The following is a 26,968-nucleotide window of genomic DNA, read 5'->3' as shown; positions in this document are numbered from 1 at the left end:
TATCTACTTGTACTGATTTGAGGCCTCTCCCTTTTTTAGTTCATGAGTCTGGCTAGAGGTTATTCAATTTTCTTTATCTTTTCATAGAACTTTTAGTTTCATTGATCTTTTCTATTGCTTTTTAAGTTTGTCTTTCATGTATTTCTGCTCTGATCTTTGATTTCTTTCCTTCTGTTAACTTCAGGTTTTGTTTGTTCTTGTTTCTCTAGTTACTTTAGGGTGTAAGTTTAGGTTGTTTATATGGGTTTTTTCCCCTTGTTCTTGAGGTACCCTGTATGGCTATAAATTTTGCTCTTAGAACTGCTCTTGTTGCATCCCATAGCTTTTGGGTCATTGTGTTTTGATTTGTCTCTAGATATTTTTTGATTGCCTCTTTGATTTCTTCAGGGATCCATCCATGTTTTGTGGAATAATTTTTAGCCTCCATGTGTTTGTGTTTTCTGCAGTTTTTTTTTCTTTTTGTGGGTAATTTCTTGTCTTATAGCCTTTTAAATCAGAAAAAAGGCTTGATATGATTTCAATTTTCTTAAACTTACTAAGGCTTACCTTATGGCCAGCGTGTGATCTATCCTGAAGAATGTCATATGTACTTGAAAATACTGTTTATCTTGTTCTTTTGGATGGAATGCTCTATAAATTCAATTAAGTCCATCTGGTCTATTGTGCCATTTAAGGTCTGTGATTCTTTCTTGATCTTCTGTCTGGATGATCTATCCATTGATGTATGTGTGGTGTTAAAGTACTCCACAATTATAGTGTTACTGTCAATTTCTCCTTTATGTTTGTTAACATCTGCCTTATATATTGAGGTGTTCCTATGTTGGAGATATATATTTAAGGTCATTATATACTCTTTCTGGATTGATCCCTTCATCATTATGTCATGTCTTCATCATCTCTAGTTACAGTCTTTATTTTCAAGCTTATTTTTGTCCTGGAAATAGAATGGGTGTATGTTAATGATTATCATCACCATATTACTATAATGTTGACATGACATCTGCATGGGATATCACAATGCACTCTCATCAACCCTTAAAAATGTATAATTTCAAGTATGTTCCTTAGTATCATTTCCTTTGTGTCTATAAAATACTACAGATGTACTTCGTTTTATCACACTTCACTTCACTGGGCTTCACAACTATTGTGTTTTTTACAAATAAAGTTTCGTGACAACCTTAGGCTGAGCAAGTCTATTGGCACCATTTTCTCAACAGCATTTGCTCACTTCATGTCCCTGTGTCACAGTTTGGTAATTCTCTCAATATTTCAAACTTTGCATTATTATATTTGTTATGGTGATCAGTGATCTTTAATGTTACTATTGTAACTGTTTTGTGGTGCCAGAAGCTATGCTCATAAAGGACCATGAACTTATAAAAAAACCAAAATTTTATTTTGTCTGATGTAAGTAAGTATTGCTACTACTACAGTTTTTTTCTTTTTCTTTTTTTTTAATATGGCATATGGAAAGTTCCTGGGCTAGGGGTTGAATTGGAGTTTTAGCTGCAGGCTGCACCAGACATAGCAACACCAGATCTGAGCCACATCTGCAAACTGCACCACAGCTTGCAGCAACACTGAATACTCAACCCACTGACCAAGGACAGGGATTGAACCCACATCTTCACATAGACAACGTCCTTCACCCGCTGAGCTACATTGGAAAATCCTACTACAGCTTTCTTTTGATTTCCATTTGTGTTTTATACTTTTTTCCTTACTTTCAGTATGTGTGTGTCTCTAGGTATTGAGTCTTGTTGGTATGATATATACAGGTCTTGTACTTGTATTCATTCAGCCAGTCTATGTCTTTAGTTTGGATCATTTAGTCCATTTATATTCAAGGCAATTATATTGATATACATATTCTTGTTGCCAACTTTAAATTGTTTGGGGGTTATTTTTGTAGGTCTTTTTTTCTACTTTTGTTCCCATTTCATGTGATTTTTATTAATATCTTTGGTGTTATGTTCGGATTCCTTTTTTAATTTTTTGGTGTGTATATCTATTGTAGATTTATGGTTTGTTGTTACTTTGGTTTTTTTTTAATTAAAAAATAAAATTAGGAGTTCCTGTTGTGGCTCCGTGGAAATGAATCCGACTAGTATCCATGATGATGTGGATTTGATCCCTGGGCTCACTCAGTGGTTAAGGATCCAGCATTTCTGTGAGCTGTGGTGTAGGTTGCAAATGTGGCTTGGATCCTGTGTTGTGGTATAGGCTGGCAGCTGCAGTTCTGATTTGACCCCTAACCTGGGAACCTCTATATGCTGTGGTTGTGGCCCTAAAAAGCAAAAAAAATAAGAATTAAAAAAACTTAAAAATTTTATTAAAGTATAGTATAGTTGATTTACAATGTTCCTTCAATTTCTGCTGCACAGCAAACTGACCCAGTCATACATATACTTTTAAAAAATATTATCTTCCATAATTTCTAACTCAAGAGATTGGACATAGATGTTCAACTAATGAGGTTCTGTAGGACCCCATTACTTATCCATTCTAAATGTAATATTTTGCATCTACCAACCCAAGCTCCTCATCCATCACATTCTCTCCCCTCTGGCAAGCACAAGCCTGCTCTCCATGTCCTCGATCTGTTTCTGTTTTGCAGATAGGATAATTTGTACCATATTTTAGATTCCACATATATTATATCATTTGTTTTTCTCTTTCTGACTTCCTTAGTGTAAGAATCTCTAGCTGCATCCATGTTGCTGCAAATGGCATTACTTTGTCTTTTTATGGCTGAATAGTATTCCATTGTGTATATATGTACCACATCTTAATCCATTCATTTGTTGGTGGGCATTTATGTTGTTCCTTATCTTGGTTATTGTGCTGCTATAATATATGGGTGCATGTATCTTTTTGAATTTTAGTTTGTCTGGATATACGCCCAGGAGTGGGGTTGCTAGATCATTTGAGCTTCTTCTTGTTTCCTGAGGTAGGCTTGTATTGCTGTGAATGTCCCTCTTAGAACTTCTTTTGCTGTGTCCCATAGGTTTTGGATTGTTTTGTCTTTGCTGTCATTTGCTTCTAGGTATTTTTAAATTTCCTTTTTGTTTTCCTCAGTGATCCATTAGTTGTTTAGTAGCATGTTGTTTAGTCTCCACGTATTTGTGTTTTTTGCAGTTTATTGTTGATTTCCAGTCATATAGCATTGTGGTCAGAAAAGATGCTTGATATGATTTCAACTTTCTTCAATTTACCAAGGCTTAATTTGTGGACCAGAATGTGATTTATCCTAGAGAACATTCCATGTGCACTTGAGAAGAATGTGTATTCTGCTGCTTCGGATGGAATGTTCTATAAATATCTATTAAGTCCATCTGGTCTAATGCATCATTTATAGTCTGTGTTTCCTTGTTGATTTTCTGTCTGGGTGACCTGTCCATTGCTGTAAGTGGGGTGTTAAAGACCCTTGCTATTGTTGTGTTATTGTCAGTTTCTCCTTTTAACGCTGTTAGCAGTTGTCTTTTATATTGAGTTGATCCTATGTTGGGTGCATATATATGTTTACAATTGCTATATCTTCTTCTTGATCATTTGATCATTATGTAATATCCTTCTTTGTCTCTTATAATATTCTTTATTTTAAGGTCTATTTTGTCTGATATGAATATTGCTACTCCAGCTTTCTTTTGGTTTCTGTTTGCACGGAATATTTTCTTCCATCCTTTCACTCTCAATTTTTATGTGTCCTTAGAACTGCCATGGGTCTCTTGAAGACAGCGTATATATGGGTCTTGTTTTTGTGTCCATTCAGCCAGTCTTTGTTTTTGGTTGGGCATTTAGACCATTTACATTTAAGGTAATTGTTTATATGTATGTTCTTATTGCCATTTAATTAATTGTTTTGGATTTGTTTTTATTGTTCTCTTTTCTTCCCCTCTTCTCTTGTGGTTTGATGACTATCTTTAGTTGTATTTGGATTGTTTTTTTCTTATTTGTGTGTATATATATTGTAGACTTTTTGTTTTCAGTTGCCATGAGTTCTTATATATGTGTCTCTCTTTATATACACAAGATTGTAAGTTGTTGGTCTCTTAATTGCAAGTGCATTTCCAGTATCCTGCATTTGTACCCTCCTCACAACTTCTGATTTTAGTAGCATATTTGTGTATGGATGATTTCCTACCTTTACTGTATGTATGCCTTTACCAGTGAGCCTTGTCATTTGTTTTTGTTTCTACTTGTGGCCTTTTCCACCTAGAGAAGTTCCTTTAGTATTTATTGTAAAGCTGGTTTAGTGGTGCTGAATTATCTTGGCTTTGCTTGTCTGCAAAGCTTTTGATTTCTCCTTAAATTTGAATGAGATCCTTGCTGGGTAATCTTGGTTGGAGGTTTTTTCCTTTCATCACTTTAAGTATATTGTTCCACTGCCTTTTGGCCTGCAGCATTTCTGCTGAAAAATCTGCCAATAACCTTTTTGGGGTTCCCTGGTATGTTGTTTCTTTTTCCTAGCTGCTTTCAATATTTTCTCTTTTTCTTTAATTTTGGTCAGTTTGATTAATATGTGTCTCAGGGTGTTCCTCCTTGGGTTTATTTTATATGGTACTCGTGCTTCCTGGATTTGAGTGAGTTATTCCTTTCCCAAGTTTGGGAAGTTTTGGGCTATTACGTCTTCAAATATTTTCTCTGGCCCTTTCTCTCTCTCTTCTTCTGGCATGCCTTAAATATGGATGTTGGTGCATTTAACATTGTCCCAGAATTCTCTTAGACTATATTTCTTTTCAACCTTTTTTCTCTTTTCTGTCCCACATCAGTGATTTCCACCAGTCTATCTTCTACATCGCTTATTTATTCTTTTGCCTTCTGTATTCTGCTGACTTCTTCTAGTGAATTTTTATTTGTTATTGTATTTTGCATCTCTGCTTGCTTAATCCTTAAATCTTCTATTTCTTTGCTCAGTGTGTCTTGTAATTTATCAATTTTTACCTCCAGTTTATTTCTAAGATCTTAAATCATCTTTACTATCATCAGTCTAAAGTCTTTTTCATGGAGGGTGGTAATCTCCAGATCACTTAGCTGTTTTTCTGGGTTTTCTTTTTCCCTTATCTGAGTCACAATTCTCTGCCTTTTCATTCCTAATAGATTTTTGGCATGGTATCCTTTTTGCAGACAATAGTGTTGTAGCCTCTCTTGCTTCTGATGTCTGCCCCCCTTTTGGGTGAAGTTAGTATGGGGGCTTGCTGCAAGCTTCCTGATGGGAGGGACTATTGCCTACCCACTGGTAGGTGAAGCTGATCTCTGGTAAGTGGGGCTTTGTCTCTGGGTGAGAGTAGAGGCAGCCTGGGTGCCTGGGGTGTCTTTAGGTAGCCTATTTGCTGACAGGTGGGGTTGTGTTCCCACCTGGGTTATTGTTTGGTCTGGGGCTTCTCAGCCCTGAGAGGTGGGGCCAGATTTTTCCAAAATGGCCCCCTCTAGAGGAATTCATGCTGAGGATTAGTCCCCAGAACTTTGCCTCCAGTGTTTTCCCCCTGCAAAGAGTCATCCCCTGTTTTCCCAGGAGATTCTCCAAGAATCCTATAGAGTCTCTGCTGTGCCCTGGGACCCAGTGCACATGAAAGCTTTTGAAGAATGGAGTCTCTATTTTCCCCAGTCCCATGGAGCTCCTGCACACAAGCCCCACTGCCCTTCAATGCCAAATGCTCTGGGGGCTCTTCTTCCCACTGCCAGATCCCAGACATGGGAACCTGATGTGGAGCTTGGAACTCTCACTCCCATGGGTGAGCCTCTGTGATATAGTTACTTTCTAGTCTGTGGCCCACCCACCCGGAGGGTATGGGGTTTCTTATACAAGCATGATCACCCCTCCTACTGTCTTGACATGGCCTCCTCTTTGTCTTCTGGAGTAGGATCAAGAGTTAACTTTTTAAAAAAATATATTCGAAGAATAAATATCCATACTGATGGAATTCTAAATATAGTCTATACCTGAGGATTGCATTTCAATTCAAATGAAACCAAAAATCAACTTGACAAGGTTAATTATGCCAACGACTCCTCCTCAAAGGAAAGACTTCAATCTGGAGTGTTTAGGAGGACTGTACTCTCTCAGCCTCTTAAGTTAAGATTCTCCCAACCTCTTTTCTCTTATTATACAGGGGTCTCCGAAGCAAACCTCCTGGTAAACTCTGGCTTCATGGACAAGGCCCTGGGCATGAGGCCTCATTTTCAAATTCATAACCAAAAATGAGATAAAATTTTTTTTAAGGAGGGAGTTTCACGCAATGCCTGGGGTGGGGTGGTGCTTATGTGGTAAATAGTAATCAGAGAAAGTAATGGAATGAACACACTGCAGAGAATCAGCCCAAATTGGAAGCAGACAATAGCGGCCGGAACTATCTTCTTTATTATAAAGATACACCGTGAAGAACAGACCTGACTGTATACTGAAGCCTGGAATGGTACATGCCAAAATGTACAGTACTATACATAAAAGTGCATTGTCACAACAGATTAACAAAACATTTTTTTTTTTCCTTCCAGAACTAGAAAAGCATCCCCGTTCACTTTCACCTCACAGACAAGGGAATGTCTTGGTAAGAGGCATTACAGAGTGGAGGCGAAGGATGGATGGCCGTCAGCAGCACGTGAGCAGGGGAGGGGTGGTGAGGTGTGGGAGACCTGGAGTTACTTTGGGGAGGGAAAGGCACAGTCATGGCTAAGAGGAAAAGGACACACGAGGAAAATGACGTGCCTGATGGCAGACAAGGATGCAAGACGGGACAATACTGAGCACTGAGGCACAGAAAGATGGGGATGGTGAAGAAGCTGGGAGAGAGCAGAGGAAATTCCAAAACACTCAAGTGGGTGGAGAAATGGGGGCAGGGAGTGGAGGTGGGCGGGGCAACAGTAGAGAGCAAGGCTAAAACTCCTCTAAAATAGAAAGGCACTTTCACATGTACATACTACAGATGTACATTGACACGATTAGGTAACAGTCACAAGCAGGAAGCCACCAGTACTGCAACTGATCAAACCGACAGGAAAGGACAATACTGATTTGATTACATGGGCAGGAGTTACCCTTAAGTCCATAGGTAAATAGCAGTCTCTCCTGTTACACAGCCACTTACTATACTTTTAAACATCTATAGTAACCATCACACTACACACTGAACTTGGATGAATGTTCTAATGGGGGGCATTCACAAATGCACAGTTTATATATATTTTTTTTACTAAACAGTTTCTAAGATAAGCATTATGGAACCCAGTACAATTATTTAAACATACAAAATTTCCTACGAAATTTAAAGATACAAGTACCCATTTCGATTATACCACGTAGACTATTTTTTTTTTTTAAAGAAAGGATACTAGGGTGGGTAAGTGAAAGCTCAAATTTTCTGTTTGTTTTACTGATTTGAGCAAAGCTATGCCAGAATCACCCTGCTCCATGCCTGACACCCCAGCCCAGCTGGAGGTTGGATTTAGCTCAGGGGCTGTTCTGGAGTAGAGAGCTCTATTCAGATGTGGGAAGAGCCTTTCCTTCTATGCTGCCCTGGGCTCAGGGCCTCTGGGGTGGAAAACTCAGAGCAAGCCTCAGTCCCAGGCACATCTCCCACATTCATGGCTTCTCACTACTGTGGTCAGGACTACTTGTCATCCCAAACCTGAAGTCTTCTAAACCCAAGAGATCCAAAGTTTCTTCAGTTTGTAGACCGCAGAGGCTATGCTTCATTCCCAAATGCTAATGAGACTACTATTGATTAAATTATCCCATTTTGGGGAAGGACAAATGTACAAAGACAGAAAACTCATACAATCTGACCCTTGGTGCTCTATATCCACTCATCACTGTTCATCCCCCCCACAGATTAAGTGGGACCCTGCTGTACCTTATTCTATGGTTTGCTCGCAGGGCACCAAAGTCAGATTACATTGTGTGAAAACGTGCAAAACTGTTGAACAATGGCATTTAGGCCGACCTTGAACATGGAGCTCTACAAAGGGCCATTCAACAGACTGACATCATTTACAGAACACTCATCAGAAAACATGTACTAAGAGCCATTCACTCCATCCTAACAATCCATTCCAAACATCTCCAACCAAACCGAAAGGCCAATTTGGTTAATCTGTTTCAGTGAGTTCCATGCATGGAACATGAACATTCAGTTATATCAACTGTGAATACACATTCTTGGGTAAGTGGAGTCAGGTAATTTTTGTAGAACCAGCATTTACTCATCATCAAAATGACCCGCTACCCAAACTGCACCTAAGGACCAGTAAGGTCCTCGAAAGCCGGGCATAACATCTCAGGGACTTACTTTCCTTCTTCTCTCCCCATTCCTTGTGTCTTCCCATCAAGTCACACCCATGGCTGTGAAGAGGGCCACATACAGGTGAATCCTCTAAGCTGCTGACACTTTTAAGGAACTTACTGGGTGTTATTTTGCATCCTTTGTGAAGCGGCCACCTTGTCTTATCCTTGGAATCTGAAGACTTTTACTAAACAAGGTAAGGATAGCTGAGTCCTTATTGAGTCCTCACTCACTCTAAGATCACAAGCTTCCCTAGGAATTAAAAAAAAAAAAGCCTCAGGGTGACAATAGAGTTATAGAGAGAAAGGACAGAGACAGGCAAATACAGAGAGTGATGGGAGGGTATTAGGAGCTGTTTCCTGAAAGAAGGCACAGCCTCGGAAGCTCTGAGGTCTAGAGCGGCATGTCCACTGCCAACTGAGGCAGCAGAGTCCGGGTTAGGTGGGTGGAAAGGCAGTCCTCCTTCCATCACAGGTGTAAACACCAAAGAGAGGAGACACCAGGGCGAAGTCTGAAGACATGAGCTGGCAGGAGTAAGATCTGAAAAGCTAAAGTTAAAGCTTATAAAAGAACCCTCCCAAATTAATAAATTCAAAACACCTCTGCCCTTGCAATGCCCCCTCTTAACATCTTACTGTTCCATTAAAAACAGAAGTGGTTTTTAAGAATCCTCTTTATTTTGATTTCTAAAAGATGTAAAGTTTCTTCCCCACACCCCCATTACTTCCACCTTTTTGTCTGTCTCTGTTTCCCTATCTAACAACAGACTGTTAGAGACCAAAGTGGAATCTAGAAAGAACTGGGGGATTATTAAATTTTCTAGAAATTTGGGGAGATTGTTGAAAAGGGTTCGTGCTCTTCAGAGCTCACATGTGGCTGGGTTTCCATGGTGTCCAAAGGTGCTAAAGGACCACTAAAGCTCAAGAGAAATGGGCTTGCGGCAGGGAGGGGGGTGTTGATCGCACAAGATGCTGAGCTGGGCAGGCAAAAAGGATGGTTGAGGTTTACAATACTTGAAAAAAATTTTTTTCACTATTTAACCCATTTGTGAAATTAGGCTGCAGGCAAGCGACCAGCAGTATGACTTTGAAAGGTAACAGTATTTCATTTAATGTAATCTCTCTCTGCATCAGAATGATCAGACTGGCAAACTGAGGTAGAGATCAAAGTCATGACCTTGATTTTAGTACAGGTCCCCATTTTTTTCCCCACACTGGCACATTCACCAATGGGCTGCTAAGTCAGAGTCCATACTGTAACTCTCAGGTGGCCATGCAGCTGGCAGCCAGTTTGAACCCAAACCTAGAAGGAAATCAGAGTGGTCCAGAGGGGTTAGTTCTGGCCATCCATGTTTCTGAAAAAAAGAAAAAAAAAGTTCTCTTCATCAGTCAAGTTCAAGGACAGAGTAGATAAAATACTCCTAGCTTTACAGATGATAAAGGGCTGCTTGTAGGACAGGGGTGATCTGTACCTTAGTAAAAACAACAGAATTCAAAGCAACCTTTTTATGATAGAGGGGAAAATAGAGCATAAATATGGGCTAAAGAAAAGCAGGCTATGCATTAAGATGCCGGACCAAGACGGTCTTCCAATGGGGTTCAGCTGACTATGTGACTTCGATAGAGAGCACATAGAAAAAACAAAATGTCATGGATCCAGGGTGCAGAACTGGGAGGAAATCAGCCTGGAACCATGAAATAATCCTCCCACTGTGGCTGGTACGGCTCTTTCTCCAGAACCATGACCAGTTCTAGGTTGGCTCCAAGAGACCAATGAAGAGGGGCGCTGGGGATTCAGTTTAGGATCATCAGGGCTCTGGAGCACATTGAAAGGAACCCAGGTCATCTAGTCAGGGGGAGGGAAGGCTGAGCAAAGCAAGGCCTCGTGCGCGTGTGCGGTGTGCTTTCTCCATTGCCGCAGAGAAAGATATGGGGGTTTAGAGGAGCCAGAAGTTATCGTCTAGGCAACAACCGATCTCTGGAAGAGTTGATGGAGTAGTGTAACCAGAAAGGCTTTAAAATTAGACTGTCCTAGTCCTTTGCGAATGCAGGGGATGGACTGGGTATATCCTCTGGGGCCTGATCAGGCTCCTGGAGAGTCACAGCAACACCTCTGAATGACTGTCCCCCTCTTATTTCCCAGCTTCAGTTCAAACAGTCACTGCAGGGGTTCTACCCCCACCTGCTGAGACTTTAACCTGGCTCCAGGGAAAGGACTGTTATGAAACAGGCCAATCATCCTGGTCATTCAGACAGTGGGCCTAAGATCCGCTGGGAATACCCCACCGCGACGACAGCAAGGCTGTAGCAAGAGCCGACCCCCATCCCACTGCATGGAATCAGAGGTGCTCCTTGTCAGGAACCAAACTATGCCACTGTCACCTCTCAGCATCACCCCAAGTGCCACAGGCCAACACTGGTTATTGGCACTGACTGTGAGTTATTTCTCGTGCCTTTAGCGCCCCACGTCTCTGACTCCGACGTCCTGCTACACTAAGCCAGAAGCACTGTGCGGTGTGCAGGGCAGAGCGGTGTTGCCTTCATTACAAATGGTGCAGCATTGGATTTTCAAGTAAGTCTAAGTGTTTCTCTTGTCTTTAAAATGACATAAGATATGTCCAGTTATTAAAAAAAATTACAAAATACAAATGCCCGTGTTAATTTAGCTAGTCTCAGACATTACATTCGATAACATAGAAAAGCCAAAAGATCTCCAGTTATAAGCACACGACTAAGGAAAGTTATGGATCACTGACTTTTGTCACTAATCCATTTTTTTTTTTTTTTCAAATCACCTCCCCGTATGACCTCACTTGGTTGGTTTTTACATTGTGCAAGACTTGTCTGCTGGACCCTGGGGAGGTGGGGCAGGTCCCATGGCAGGGTTTGTTTTTGGAAGAACAGCAGGTTTTGGCCGAAGGGCTGGGGGCTTCAGCTGCACGCCCATTCTGGGCGCCACCATAGGCTTGAAAGTACTCATTGTGTCACTGGAGGAGCTAGTGCTACGTCGAATCTGAGGCTCCGCGCTCCTGAGGGTGACATTGTGCAAAGGGCTGAGAGATTCCGTGGACGTGGCTGGGGTGGGAGAGTTTTTCACTTGTTCTAAGGTATCCAGCACCACATCAGGGGCATGCTTGGCTGTACTCTGTCTCTCCAGTTCTCGGAGTTCATTCAAAGCAGTGTTCATCGTCTCCTCAATGTCCTGTGGAGGAATAACCAGAAAGGACTGATGGTAACTGGACTTACGGTGGTGATGGTTTTGAAATGTATAGAAATGTCAAATCACTATCCTGGGTAACAGGAATGAACAGTGTTGCAGGTCAATTACACTTCAAAAGCAAACTTGGAGAAAAAGAGATCAGATTTGTGGTTCCCAGAGGCAGGGGTTGAGGGGAGGGGCAATTAGATGAAGGCAGTTGAAAGGTACGGACTCCCAGTCCAAAGATGGATAAGTACTAGGGGTACAATGTGATAAATACCAGTAACACTGCTGTATGTTACATATGAAAGGTGTGAGAGGAAATCCTAAGAGTTCTCATGGCAAGGGAAAACATTTTTTCCCTATTCCTTTAATTTTGTACCTAGGTGAGATGATGGATGTTCCCTAAGCCCACTGTGGTAATGATTTCGTGATGTGTCTGAGTTAAATCATGATGCTGTACCCCTTAAACTTATCCAGTGCCGTATGTCCAAGGATAACTCAATAAAAGAGGAAAAAATTAACCAGAGAGATAGGCTAGATTGATCATTAACACTAATGTGTATAGAAACCCATATATGTCATTTCAAAGCACGCAGGCCAGCAAAAGCACCAATGGTTTAACACCGGTCTGTAGCGTGTGTAAGCATAATGCCATCTCATGCAATTTCTCTGACTCTAAAGGCAGGAGGTAGAGCTGCAGTGCCTCCAATGGCTGGTGGAACCAGAGAGCAAGCATCTGCCTTTCGAAGGCACTCGGCAGCCTTCTGGTGGTTTTGACCTTACATGCTGACATCTTATATAAAATTCTCTTTCCTTTTATGGCAAAAGATGGTAGTATAGTTAAGCACGAACTGAAATACATTTCTTTTAATATTTCCTTCCTTTATATTGTATTTCGGGCTTTGCATGATTTTAAAAATTTGGTACATCATCATCTGTCAATGTATTTCAGATAAGAAAGGGGGAATGACAAAATACTTGTTTCAAAAAAAGTCCGGTGTGCACCACTGACAGAGGAATGGATAAGTGACATGTGCTATATAACATACAATGGATTATTCTTGGGCCTTAAAAAGGAAGGAAATCCTGCCACATGCTACAACATGGATGAATCTCGAAGGCATTAGGCTAAATGAAATAAGCCAATCACAAAAAGACAAATACTGCATGATTCCCTGATGGGCAGTCGCATTCACAGAAGCAAAACGTAGAATGGTGGTGGCCGGGGCCTGGAGGGAGTCAGGGAAGAGGGAGTTGTTCTTCAAGGGGGAGAGCGTTTCAGTTTTGCAGAATGAAAAATTCTGGAGATCTGTTTCACAACCGTGTGAATGTACTTTACTGATCTGTACCCTTAGAAACGGTAAAGAGGCGGTCCATTTTACATCATGTGTTTTACACACACACACACACACACACACACACACACGGCAGAGTATTGTGTGAGATGGGACGTGTTGGGGGGAGAACCACTCCCCTGGTCTGATTGCCGTGCTTCCTCCCTACATTCCCAGGTTTCTTCCACTCACCTGGAGCCTCACCCTGTGGCAAGGTGTGCAGCCCAGTGACTCAGTTATTTTACCTGGACCTCAGTAACTGATTCCACGTCCACCTCCTCCACGGAATTATAAGCACCTTCAGGCATCGGCGGACTGACTGAACTTTGCATCTGGAATGCCCAGCATGGGAGCTGGCAATACGGTAAGTGCACAGTAAAAAGATTTGCTAAATGGATAAGCCAAGATCCACTGATCACGTATGGATATGTAGGTTTTAAAAAAGCTCTATCAAGGATTCCACTGATGTGTTTAATATAAGAATTTGCATGTTTTTTGGTATGAATGCCATGATGGCAAGCTGACTTGTCCTCTTGGGAAAGTCTGACAACGGGAGATGGAAAGATAAATAAAGGACACAGCTGGAAGGCATTTGGTGAGGATGACATCACTTTGCAAGTGATTATTTTCATATGTGATTCCCATTTGAGGCTCAACATATGGATTTGTTTTTTTATGATAAGTGTTTGCCCCAGAGAGAATGTACAAAGCCTGGTTTATCCGTCGAGTTTTTGTTTTTATGATTTACAATGAAAGGATCTCCTTATTCTAGAAGCAGAAGGGCCTTTTGCCTTTCCACCACGAAACTCCTAATTTCCTCTCTCTAACCTAAATACCATTTTACCTGCTTATTATAAGTAGTGATGTTACAGATTTCTCAAATCATTAAATAGAGTTGCAGTCAAATATCACTGGTTCTAAACAGGCTCCCAAGGACGTTGCTTAACACTTCAAATAAAAAAAAGCCACATAGGTCAAATTTTTTTTTTTTTTTTTTCAGGGCTGCACTCATGGCATACGGAGATTCCCAGGCTAGGGGTCAAATTGGAGCTACAGCTGCCAGCCTATGCCACAGCCACAGCAACTCGGGATCTGAGCTGTGTCTGCGACCTGCACCACAGCTCACAGCAAGGCTGGATCCTTAACCCACTGAGCAAGGCCAGGGATCGAACCTGTGTCCTCATGGATGCTAGTCAGATTTGTTTCTGCTGAGCCACGACGGGAACTCCAGTCAAAAGTCTTTTTTGATTTTTACAGAAAAACTATTGTGCATTTAAAATTGGTTTAATTTTAAAAAATCACATTAAACTCTTCACACAATCTAATTTACTATCTCAAATTCTTTTTAGTTAGGACAATGGAAACAGCTTGGAAATTTGTCATATCAATGCAGGTTTCCTTGAGTGCTTTTTATTAAAAATAATCCATCTTTAATACTTCCCCATGTTTATTTCATTAATTTCTCATTCCCTTTTTTATCTTTTGATCTATTTAGTTTTTAAGCCTCAGTGATAGCTGAAAGACACTTTAGATGACTCAAATGGCAAACCCTGAATCTATTCACCTCCTTTTTCACTAGCCATACACATATTTTCTTTTTTTATTTAAGTGTTATTCATTTACAATATGTGTTAGTGTGTACAGCATGGTGATTTTTTTTTTCCTGTCATACATTTATTTTCTGATGGTCTATGCTGTAAAAAGAACCAAAGGGAATAAATGGTGGAAGGATGGAAAAATCCATTAATATTGTTTTACTTTTACTTGGTCAATTCTAAGCATTAGAAGAAACTACAGGAGTTCCCTGGTGGCCCAGGGGTAAAGAACATGGCATTGTCACTGCGGTGGCTCAGGTTTGATCCCTGGCCCGGGAATTTCTGAATGCCGTGGGTATGGCCCCCCAAAAAAAAGGAAGAAGAAAAAACTAGAAAACCCTTCTCTGTAGGCGCTGTCACTGCTGGGTAGTGAACAAACACATTTAAGAGAGACCCAGGAGCCAGACTTGCTGTTCTTCAAACAGCCAACCATTATTTCTCACTTCATGTATTGACTAATCCATCATTTCCTAAGTTGAAAGTGTCACCTTTCTCATATAGTGAAAATGCTTTGTTTTAGGGCTCCCCATTCTATTCCATCGATTTGCCTGTTTTACTAGCTCTCACCTTCATTTTAGGATCTGGGAGGGCTAGTCCTTCCTCATTCTTTCTCTTTCTCAGAATGTTCCTGGCCATTCAGCCATGATGGGTTTGACTGTCCTGGGTCCTGTGTTTCTGCCATATCTCTGTTTAAATCACTTCCAGTAACAAATGGCCTCAAATTAAAGAATGGGGTAGGAGTTCCCGTCGTGGCTCAGCAGAAATGAATCCAACTAGTGTATCCAGGAGGATGTGGGTTCGATCCCTGGCCTCGATCAGTGGGTTAAGCACCCGGCGTTGCCATGAGTTGTGTCACAGATGTGGCTCAGATCCCAAGTTGCTGTGGCTGTGGTGTAGATCAGCAGCTGCAGCTTCGATTCGACCCCTGGCCTGGGAACTGTCATATGCCACAGGTGTGGCCCTAAAAAGCACACACACACAAAAGAAAGAAAGTAAAAGAATGGGCTAATTTCTTGCCTGTTTTCTTTAGTGGATTCCATTACATTGTAGCCGGTATGGCCATATTCCATATTCCATTCAAAGCAGCCTACCTGAGCAATTGTCTCTGGGTCCAGTGGCTTGTGGTCATTGAAGCCTGTGTACTGCCCTGATGATGTGGACCTTCTAATAGGAGGGCTGTCGATCTTCTTGAGGGAGTCGTGACGGCTGATGTTGGTCAGGCTGCCATGGCCTGGACGACGCCTCCTCTCCGGACTGTCATTGTTGAGGCCACGGTTCTGCAGCAGGCCCCGGGGGTGACTTCCCAGGCTTGGGGACCCCAGGTCAATGGAGGAGTTGGAAAGACCATGCGGGGGGTGGAGGGGGCAATGGCCATCACTGGTCCTGCCAGGACGCCTTACTGGAGGGGGCGGCTCTCCTCTTTTTCTTTGTCTAGACAAAGACAGAGAGAGATGGAGTCAGAGAATAGGAGAGCTTAGCACACGGGGCAACACGGCAAAGTTGAGGATGCCAGGGCTCCTCAGAGCCCCGGGGGAAGTGGTGGGTTGGGAGCCTGGTGACCGGACTCCACCTACCTGGCCAAATAGCCATCAGGATGACGATCTGTTGGGGAGTTCATGTCCTTGGATGAAGACTTGTCTTCAGTGACTGGCCCACTGCTGGCCTCGCTGTCAGCTTTTTGGCTCAGAGTGTCTGAAAATGTATCGTCCCTGAAACAATGGGAATCAAGAGTGAGGGTCTCTTGCTAGGGGAATGGGGACAAAAGAAAAAAGTGATGGTATATGTAAATGTATATAAGTCTTTCTCTCCCTAACATAACTTTTTCTTTCTTTCTTTCTTTCTTTTTTTTTTTTGTCTTTTTGCCATTGCTTGGGCCACTCCCACGGCATATGGAGGTTCCCAGGCTAGGGGTTGAATCAGAGCTGTAGCCAGAGCCACAGCAACGCAGGACCCGAGCCACATCTGCAACCTACACCACAGCTCACGGCAACACCGGATCCTTAACCCACTGAGCAAGGCCAGGGATTGAACCTGCAACCTCATGGTTCCTAGTCGGGTTTGTTAACCACTAAGCCACGATGGGAACTCCAACTTTTTCTTTTCACTATACAAATAATATAATTTCATTGCAGGCAAACTGGAAAATTTGGGTAACACTGGCCTGTAATTTAACATAAAATCCAGAGGCGTTCCCAGAGGCAGCGTAAATGAATCAGACTAGGAACCACGAGGTTGCGGGTTCAATCCCTGGCCTCACTCAGTGGGTTAAGGATCCGGCGTTGCTGTGAGCTGTGATGTAGGCCACATATGTGGCTCAGATCTGACGTTGCTGTGGCTCTGGTATAGGCCGGCAGCTGCAGCTCCAATTAGACCCCTAGCCTGGGAACCGCCATATGCCGTGGGTGGGTGTGGCCCTAAAAAGACCAAAAAAAAAAAAAAAAAAAAAAAATCCAGAGACAGCTACTGTTAGAATCTTAGAAAATTTCCTTTTATGCTTTTCTTCTCCGCCTGGAATACATATCTACAAGGATGTGTAGTATTTATACTACTGATATTTACATGTTTAGGTACTTTAGATATATGTGGCTGTATGTCTGCATACATACACACATAAGATTTCTTGGATTTGGAGAGACATTTTAAGGTTTTAAAAATTAGGCTGTATGAACATCTCCTCAGAAAAGAAAATCATGGACTTGGAGAAGAGACTTGTGGCTGCCTGATGGGAGGGGGAGGGAGTGAGAGGGATCAGGAGCTTGGGCTTATCAGACACAACTTAGAATAGATTTACAAGGAGATCCTGCTGAATAGCATTGAGAACTTTGTCTAGATACTCATGTTGCAACAGAAGAAAGGGTGGGGGAAAAACTGTAATTGCAATGTATACATGTAAGGATAACCTGACCCCCTTGCTGTACAGTGGGAAAATAAAAAAAATAAAATAAAATAAAAATTAGGCTGAATCGGAGTTCCCGTTGTGGCTCAGTGGTCAACGAATCTGACTAGGAACCATGAAGCTGCGAGTTCGATCCCTGGCCTTGCTCAGTGGGTTAAGGATCCGGTGTTGCGGTGAGCTGTGGTGTAGGTTGCAGACGCAGCTCGGATCCTGAGTTGCTGTGGCTCTGGCATAGGCTGGTGGCTACAGCTCCAATTGGGCCCCTAGCCTGGGAACCTCCATATGCCGAGGGAGCAGCCCAAGAAATGGTAAAAAGACAAGAAAATAAAATAAAAAAATGAAAATTAGGCTCAATCATCTAATCATTGTATACATTTTAGGGCTTATTTTTCTTCCTTGAAAAGCTGCTCATAAATTGGTGCTGCACTGTGAAATACTGCATTTACAAAGTTAGGATTACACTGTACAGCTATTTTGTAACTTGTTTCTTTCAGGTCATGTTATGACCAGATGGAAAGATAAAAACATTTTTGCAAGTAGAGCTTTCTCATCAGCAAGATGAAAAAAGCAGCATGGAGATAATTCTTTTTAGACTTGAAGTCAGTATCTTCCCTCCTGGGAACTGGGAGTTGAAACAGTGGACAAACACCAAGAGAAGAGCCACTGCTGTTTTTGGAATTAGCAGCACTGCCCGAGCTCTCTCTTTTTTTTTTCTTTTTTTTCTTTTTTGTCTTTTTAGGGCTGCACCCGCGGCATATAGAGGTTCCCAGGCTAGGGGGCTAATCCGAGCTGCGTCTGCACCTTGCACCACAGCTCATGGCAACACTGGATCCTTAACCCACCGAGAAAGGCCAGGGATCGAACCAGCCACCTCATGGTTCCCAGGCGGATTCGTTTCTGCTGCACCACAATGGGAACTCCCACCCGAGCTCTTACAGCCATTCTCTGCACAGGTTATGTTTCTAAGAACCTGAGAGCTTCAGAAGGCACCTCTCACTAGTCCTTGCTCCAAACCTGCTGGAAGAGTTAGGGAAATGAAAACCTGAAGTACTGGTAGCAAAGACCCATTAGCCAGGTGTACTGTGCCCAGCTCAGAAAGCTTTGCTCTGTAACCCCTTCTGCTCTTTTCTCATGAGCCCAAGGTTAATGTGACAACGAGGGCCGGAGCCTTCTCCTGGGAGCACTCTGGCGGTAGAAGGCGGGACTACTCACATATCCTGCACCACTATGTACTGGTGGGGCACAAGCCCGTCGATCCCGTTGTGCCTGCCTTCCCACCAGTCCTCGGATGCGCGGTGATACAGCAGCAGGGAGGCGCCCTTCTTGAAGGACAGTTCTCTGGCAGACCGGCCAACATAGTCGAACTTGGCTATTGCTTCTATGGGCTCACATTCTACAAAGAACACATCAGAAAATGGTGAGGGGCAGGGCTGTCTGGAAGGTGTGATCCCCTAACTGAGTCTTTGGAAATAAACAAGGCCATGTTCATATCCAGACTGAACAAGGTGATCAATAAATCAACAAGACAATGAGAAAACGAGGCTGTTCGAAGAGATACAGAAAAACATTCTCTGGCTGTCATCAGTTTTTTGGGCAAAGAAAAACTGAACATCAGATCTTAATTTCCACAGTCTCATACTAGAGATACAATGACAGTCTAAGAAAAAATATTTGAAACTTTGCAATATGATATATAAAATCTCTCCTTGGGTTGTAGTGTGCTCCACCCTAGCACCAACATTATTTTGACATTGATGGAGTCCCCTGGGAACATGTTAATACCATTTATAACATGGAAGGCTCAGCATCCCTGAACACGAAGACGTTTATGCTTTATCTGCTTATTTAGGAAAAATCAAGTTTACAAAAATCACATTAAATACTATTGACTACATTCAATTTCCTTATTTTTTTTTGGGGGGGGGCTCTACTATCAATCTTGAATCACCACCAGCAGTAAAGACAACTTTATTTTTTCTAGTATCAGAAACAAATTCTGACTATGACCAGTGAAACAAGCAAACCTATTGAAATAACCAAATTAAAAAAATTCTATCTTCTAGAGATTAAAAGATACTCAAGGGAATTATGCTGCATGAAAAAACCCAATCTCGAAAGGTTACATATTGGCATGATTCCATTTCTATGGCAGACTTGACATGACATAGTTATTGAGGTGGAGAATAGACTAGTGGTTGCCAGAGGTTGGAGAAGGGAGGTGACGGAAGGAAATGGCTATGGCTATAAAAGGGTAGCACAGAGGATCCTTGCAATGGGACTGTTCTTGATCTTGACTGTGGTTGTGGTCACGTAAATCTACATACGTAAAGAACTAGGTGAACACACACACACACAAATGTGTGCCTGTAAACTGGTGACATGTAAATACGGTAGATGGACTGGATTATCAATTCCCTAGTTGTGATATTATACTACAGTTATGTAAGATGTTACCACTGGGGGAAACTGGGAGAAAGGGATATGGGCATCTCTCTGGAGTATTTCTTACAACTGCTTGTGAATCTACAATGATCTCAACAAGTTGAAAAATGCTATCAGACTCTGGGCCTAGGATTGGAATTTCAGCTCTATTCTAATTCTGACCACAAATACTGAAGGCAAATGAGAGGACAAACCAGTTAATAAGAGTTGCTTTTTGTGATACAACTTATTGTAAAAAGCCCTGAATTGGGGGTTTTATGATCTTTTCTCCCCATTTCCACCATCACCCCATCCTCATCCCTGCTAGCAACAATAGGTAAGCTTCTAATCAATAAAAAGTGGAACGAGCAGATGACAAGATACTGTATATAGATAATCCTAAAGACTCTACATAAAAACTATTAGAACAGATAAATGAATTCAGCAAGGTAGCAGAGTACAAGATCAACATATAGAAATTGGTTGCATTTCTTTACATTAACAATGAAATCTCAGGGATTGTAAAAAAAAAAAACCCTTTTAAAATCACATTAAACAAACAAACAACTTAGGAATAAACCTCACCAAGGAGGTGAAAGACTCACATGCTGAGAACAATAAAACATTAATAAAGGAAATTGAAGATGATTCAAAGAAACGGAAAGATACTTCATGCTCTTGGACTGGAAGAATTAATGTTGTTAATATGGTCATACTGCCCAAAGCAATCTGCATATTTAATGCGATCCCTATCAAATTATGCATGACATCTTTCACAGGACTAGAACAAATAATCCTACAACTTATACGGAACCATAAAAGGCCTAGAATTGCCAAAGCAATCTGGAGGAAAAAGAACAAAACAGGAGCATAGCCCTCCCAGACCATACTGCAAATCTACAGCATGGTAGCGGCACAAAAACAGACATACGGATCAATGGAAAAGAATAGAGAGACCAGAAATAAAACCACAACCTATGGACAACTAACCTATGATACAAGAGGCAAGAAAATACAATGGAGAAAACAGTCTCTTCAGCAAGTGGTGTTGGGAAAGACGGATAGCTGCATGTAAATCAATGAAGTTAGAACACACCCTCACATCATACACAAAAATAAACTCAAAATGGCTTAAAGACTTGTTACAAAACAGCATAAAACTCCTAGGAGTTCCCCCTGTGGCACAGCAGGTTAAGAACCTGACTGCAGTGGCTTGGGTCACTGCAGATACTTGGGTTTGATCCCTGGCCCAGTGCAGTGGGTTAAAGGATCCGGCATTGCTACAGCTTCAGCTCAGATTCAGTCCCTGGCCTGGGAATTTACATTTGCCGTGGGTGTGGCCATAAACAAAGAAACAACCCCCAAACAAACAAACCTCCTAGAAGAGAACACAGGAAAAACATTCTCTGACTGTATCAACGTTTTCTTACGTCAGTCTCCCAAGTCAATAGAAATAAAAGCAAAAATAAATGGGACCTAATCAAACTTAAAAGCTTTCGCACAGCAAAGGAAACCATAAACAAAACAAAAAGAGAACCTATGGACTAGGAGCAAATATTCGCAAATGATGCACTTGACAAGAACTTAATCCCCAAGATACACAAACAGTTCATACAGCTCAATAACACCACCAACAAAACAAATAACCCAATCCAAAAGTGGGCAGAAGACCTAAATAGACATTTCTCTAAAGAAGACAGACAGATGGGCAATAGGCACATGAAAAAATGCTCATCATTAAATTATTAGAGAAATGCAAATCAAAATTATAATGAGGTATCACCTCACCCCAGCCAGAATGGCTACCATCAAAAAGTCTACAAATAATAAATACTGTAGAGGGTATGGAGAAAAGAGAACCCTCCTACACTGGTGGTGGGAATGTAAACTGGTGCAGCCACTATGGAAAATAGAATAGAGGTTCCTTAAAGAATTAAAGAGTTGCCTTATGGTCCAGCAATCCTACTCCTGGTCATATATCCAGGCAAAACTATAATTTGAAAAGATACATGCACCTCAATGTTCACTGCAGCACTATTTACCAAAGTCAAGACATGGAAGCACCTAAATTCACCTTTATCCTGACAGGTGAATGGATAAAGAAGATGTGGCACATGCATACAATGGAATATTACTCAGCCATTAAAAATGAAACAGTGCCATTTGCAGCAATATAGATAGACCTAGAGATTATCATACTAAGCAAAGTATGTCAGAAAGAGAAAGACCAATACTATTATCGCTTATATGTGGAATCTAAAATATGACACAAATCAACATGTCTATGAAACAAACTCAGACATAGAGAACAGACTTGTGGTTGCTAAAAGGGAGGGGGTGTGGGGAAGGAAGGGTGGGGAGTTTGATATTAGCAGGGGCTAACTCTTACATACAGGATGGGATAAACAACTAGGTCCTACAGTATAGCACAGGGAACTATACTTAAAATCCTGTGATAAACCATAATGGAAAAGAATATGAAAAAGAGTGTATATATATATATATATAACTGAATATATAACAGTGTATAGCAGTATATATATATATATATAACTGAATCACTTTTTTTTGTACAGAAGAGGTTAACACAACATTATAAATCAACTATACTTCAACAAAATTAAAAAAATCATAAATAGAACTAAAAAGGGTCAGTACAACTGGTATATGCTTAAAGAAATCTATCTGCAATGAGCAATACTTCATTTGCTAAAAACTGAGCATGTATTACTTTCCAAGGACCCTATAATATATACACACAGATTAAAACCTGCCTGTCAAATATTTTCCAGAAACTTATCTTCTATTTCCCTTGGTAACAAACCTTTCCATTTAAGAGAGTTTATAGCTTCCTAAAGTTTACTGCAATATCTTCAGTATCTGTTATACTTATATGGAATGACTGCATAAAAAAAAAAATCATTGGATAGCCAGCTAAGACTCCTTCTCACTTTATAAATTCAAACATCCTCTGGCACATATAAGTCAAAAGGCATAAACATCAACAAACATATTGAAAAAGCTTAGGGTTTACCTTATATAAAGGGCTTGGGTGAATTTCAACTATATTTTTAAAATGAAGACAAAAAAATGCCCCATCTTTTTGTTAGTGGATAGTGTTTAAGGTGAATAATGAATAATACTTCATACGGCAGAACCACAACACTATAATCTATATGTAATGTACTTCTCAGAAAAGTGGGTATAAAAATATATTTTTTTTTTCTTTTGGCCTATGCCCACAGCATTTGAAGCTCCCAGGCCAGGGATCGAACCTGTGTCACAGCACAGCAGCAACCCAAGTTGCTGCACAGACAATTCTGGATCTTTAACCTGCTGCACCACAAGAGAACTAAAAATAATTTTAAAATGGAAGTTTAAGTCCTTTAACAACTGATGATAACCTTTAGATCATTTGTTAATGTGCTGGTAGTCTTTCCTAAAAGCATATTTCCTTTATTAAAACAATATAAAGAGCAGCCTTTATTAAAGATCCACAAGTCTTCCTCCAAAGAGGAGGAAATAAAACCTTTTATTCAGGAATTCCCACTGCAGTCCAGTGGGTTAAAAATCCGATTGCAGTGGCCTGGGTCTCTGCCGAGGTGTGGGTTCCATCTCCGTTCTAACACAGTGACTTAAGGATCCAGTGTTGCTGCAGCTGTGGTGCAGGTCGAAGCTGCAGCTTGGATTCAGTCCCTGGCCTGGGAACTTCCACATGCTGTGAGTGTGGACATTAAAAAACCCAAACAAACCAAAAAACTTTTTATTCAAAGAGACTGCCTTTATGGTTTGTTCTAAGCTTGCACATGAAGAATAAATCCTACCTGTCATCTGAGATACTAAATCTTTTACCTCAGTTCTCCCTGGGGGACAGAAATAAACATGTCTGTGGTGTAGGGGACACAAAAAAATATATTCACGGAGGAATGAAATCATGCCGATTGATGAGAAAGAACTTCATGATATGTAATTTGCAAAGTCTTATGTGAACACATCCATATTTTTTGTTTCACTGAAAAACAAAAGGTGGCAAGATAACGCTAACATGATGTACAACCTGTGCACCTGTCAAAGGGAACAGGAAACGCTCTTTAATGCCATTCAGTCACACACTGTCAATGCTGGCCAAGGGTGATTTATGACTATTTAACAGATATATACATATTTTATCATAATTTCATCATCACGCCCTCTATCTCATTATCTCGTTTTTTTTTTAAAACAGCGAGCAACAAGATTATCAGACTCTGCTTATTTAATTCTAATGTAAAGACATTATGACCAGAGGAATCAGAAGTTCCTTTTATTGGTAATCCTACTGCATCAACTAGTAATTCTGAGCAGTTTCATTATTTTGACTCTTTCTATTCCCATGAGAATCATTTCACAGGCAAGCATCAATCAATAAGCTATTTATATACATCTGAGTCTAGTCGCTGCAGAGAAAATCGATCTCAGGGCATGGCAATGCACGATATCCCTTTTGTATAGAGTCACACGGTCCTTTAAGGTCCTGCAGAGACTTTGTAGAAATGCTCCTGTTACCAATAACAGCAATAATAAGGGTGAACGTGATCATTTCATGTTCCTACATGGTTATTATAATTTTGTGCAAAGGGAAAGAAAATTCAGCAGAACTGGTTTTCTGACTGCCTGATGCTATCAAGTCTTACATTTCCATTCTTGTAATTTTATACAAAGTCCTAGTACATCATTCTATCCCTGTGGGACCTCGCTGTCCCTGACACTTTCTCTCCTGACATGTTACCCATTGCCCTTGCAGATGACTGTGTTCTGCGATAGCCTCTTTTTTGGAAACAAAAGCTACTCTCTCTAGTGATACTGTGACAGAGAAAAGAAAATACACTACCTGTGTGATCAAAAAGTAATCAATACTCTAGTTAAAGGACTTCAGAGTCTGGCTGTGGGCAAGGATATCTGCCCTTGGTAAGCAATGCTTTGCTTTCCAGCCAAACCAGGTGAACATGATCAAAATAGTCTCTCAAACACAGAGCCCTCAGCAAAGCTTCTGTTTTATAGTCAAGAGGGAAGAACACCTGACAGATGGCATGGTGCTAAGACTGACGTTTGGGAAGAGAGCTGGCTGAGGTTTCGTCTTGGGTTTTTCCTGCCCCTGGGGAAAGCAGGGAAACACTTAGAGAAGTCATCAGTGAAAAAGGAATGAATCACAGAGAAACTGAAGACAAAAAAACAGAGGAGAGTGGCAGAGGGAGAGCCTTGAGATTTTCAAATGCAACACCAAAGAAACGGAAGCTCTAATTTAAAAAAAATGTCTTGTAATTTAAATTCTGAAAATGTCGATTTATCTTTCTTTGAAAAGCACAAGCTTTTTTTTTTTTTTTTTTTTTTTTTTTTAAAGCAGAAGGTGGACTCTGGATACCGTGGTAACCCTCCTGCGGAAATAAACTTAAAAAGCCAGATTAAGAAAAAAAAACCTTTGTAATCACATTAACTAATAACCACGAGGAATACTAAAGATCATAAACTGAATGAATGGAGGAACCCACCGAGATAAACAGTACACTAGAAAATAGTAAAGTCACAGTTCGCCTTGAGGCAAACTTCTTCCTGCTGGGTTAACTAGGCTTATTTTGTAGAAAAGACAAGGTTCAGGGCCTGCCCAGTGTGGAGAATCTGAGCCTCATGAAAGGATCACATTATCGAGGATCTCAGAGGACTTTTCAGTTTTAGACGTCTTCCTTTTTTCGCCCCTCATGCTTTTCCACAGTAGATATAACCACCCCAAACCTGGATTTCAGGAACTCATGTACCTCAAACCTTGGAACAAATCATCTCAGAGAATCCCAACCAGATTCCAGTGCCCGGTCAGGTTTACAGGACCCGGGTGGCCTGCAAACTGCAAATTAAAAATCCATTGTGGTTCTAAGCTGGTTATGCCCCAGGCAGAAGTCAGTGAAAACCTTCTCTGGCGGGAATACCTTTAATTGAGCCTAAAGGAATGCCATAAAATTCTAAGAAATCTGTAAAAAAGTTATAAAACACACTGGACATAAGAGTCACTGAGTAAAAGCCAAGAAAAGCAAATCCAGGAAGACTTCCGCTCTTAGAATGATTAGACACATAGTCTAAAACGACGGAAAGGATTAATATTATGAGTAAAGAGCAAGAGACTATAAAAATGACCATGCAGACATGAAAGTGAACTGAACAGAACTTGCAGAAAAAGAATTTTAAATAAAAACGTGGCATTTTCCCTCTCGCACAGGGGGTTAACAATCTGACGGTAGTGGCTTGAGTCCCTGCAGAGGTATGGGTTTGATCCTAGGCCTGGTACAGTGGGTTCAAGGATCTGGCATTGCTGCAGCTGCAGCCTGGGTGGCAGCTGGGGCTCGAATTCAATCCCTGGGCCAGGAACTTCCAAATGCTGCAGGCGTGGCCATACAATTAAAACAAAAATAAAAACACCAAAAACTCAATGCATAGGTTTAAAGTCCATTAGTCACAATTAAAAAGAGAATATAAGGATTATGCATGCAGCTAAAGAGGTACCAAGAAAAAGCCGACAGCTTTCTATGTTCATATTAAAAAAGAGTTGAAGAGTAATGTTAAACATTAAAATTAAGAAGTTAGACACAAATATCATAGGCTATCACATGTAGAATTTAAAAAATGATACAAATGAACTTATTTACAAAACAGAAACAGGCTCACAGACTTTGAAAACAAAGGGGAAGGGTAGGTGGGGGAGGGGTGGATTGGGGGTTTGAGATTGGCAAATGCAGACTTTTGTATATGGAATGGGTGATCAATGGGCACCTGCTGTATAGCACAGGGAAACCTACTCAATGTTCTGTGATAACCTATTTGGGAATGGATATGTGTATATGTATGGCTGAATCACTTTGCTATATAGCAAAAATTAACACAACATTGTAAATCAACTTTACTTCGGTAACCTTAAAAAAAAATTAGGAGTTCCCACTATGGCACATTGGGTTAATGATCTGGCTTGTGTCTGTGGTGTGGGCTAAGGATCTGGTGCTGCCGCAGCTGTGGCATACACCACAGATGTGGATTGGATTTGATCTCTGGCCTGGGAACTCCATATGCCATGGGAGTGGCTGAAAAAGGAAAAAAAGAAAAAAAGAAAAGGAAGTTAGAAGGAGAAAAAATGATACTTACAGAGAAAAGTATAAAAGTTTATGGGAAAGGGGAGTTCCCACTGTGGCTCAGTGGTTAACAAATCCGACTAGG

At 41.0% G+C, this 26,968-nt stretch overlaps 1 protein-coding gene across 3 annotated transcripts in view; it reads right to left on the bottom strand.

The window, feature by feature from the left end:
- SRGAP1 (SLIT-ROBO Rho GTPase activating protein 1) overlaps positions 6,342-26,968 on the bottom strand; it is a 304,168-nt gene continuing 283,541 nt past the window's right edge. For all 3 annotated transcript variants that reach the window (XM_021091938.1, XM_013997691.2, XM_021091939.1), the window contains exons 19-22: positions 18,524-18,704; positions 15,990-16,124; positions 15,507-15,846; positions 6,342-11,486 (exon numbers count right to left, since the gene is read on the bottom strand). In XM_021091938.1, coding sequence (XP_020947597.1) covers positions 11,109-11,486; positions 15,507-15,846; positions 15,990-16,124; positions 18,524-18,704 — 1,034 coding nt within the window. In that variant the 3' untranslated portion in view covers positions 6,342-11,108. The remainder of the gene's footprint in view (positions 11,487-15,506; positions 15,847-15,989; positions 16,125-18,523; positions 18,705-26,968) is intronic.

Source organism: Sus scrofa, chromosome 5 (genome assembly GCF_000003025.6).
Source record: "Sus scrofa isolate TJ Tabasco breed Duroc chromosome 5, Sscrofa11.1, whole genome shotgun sequence".
Taxonomy (NCBI): domain Eukaryota; kingdom Metazoa; phylum Chordata; class Mammalia; order Artiodactyla; family Suidae; genus Sus; species Sus scrofa.
The sequence above is the reverse complement of the archived record's forward strand: the minus strand, read 5'-3'. Positions and strand labels throughout refer to the sequence as shown.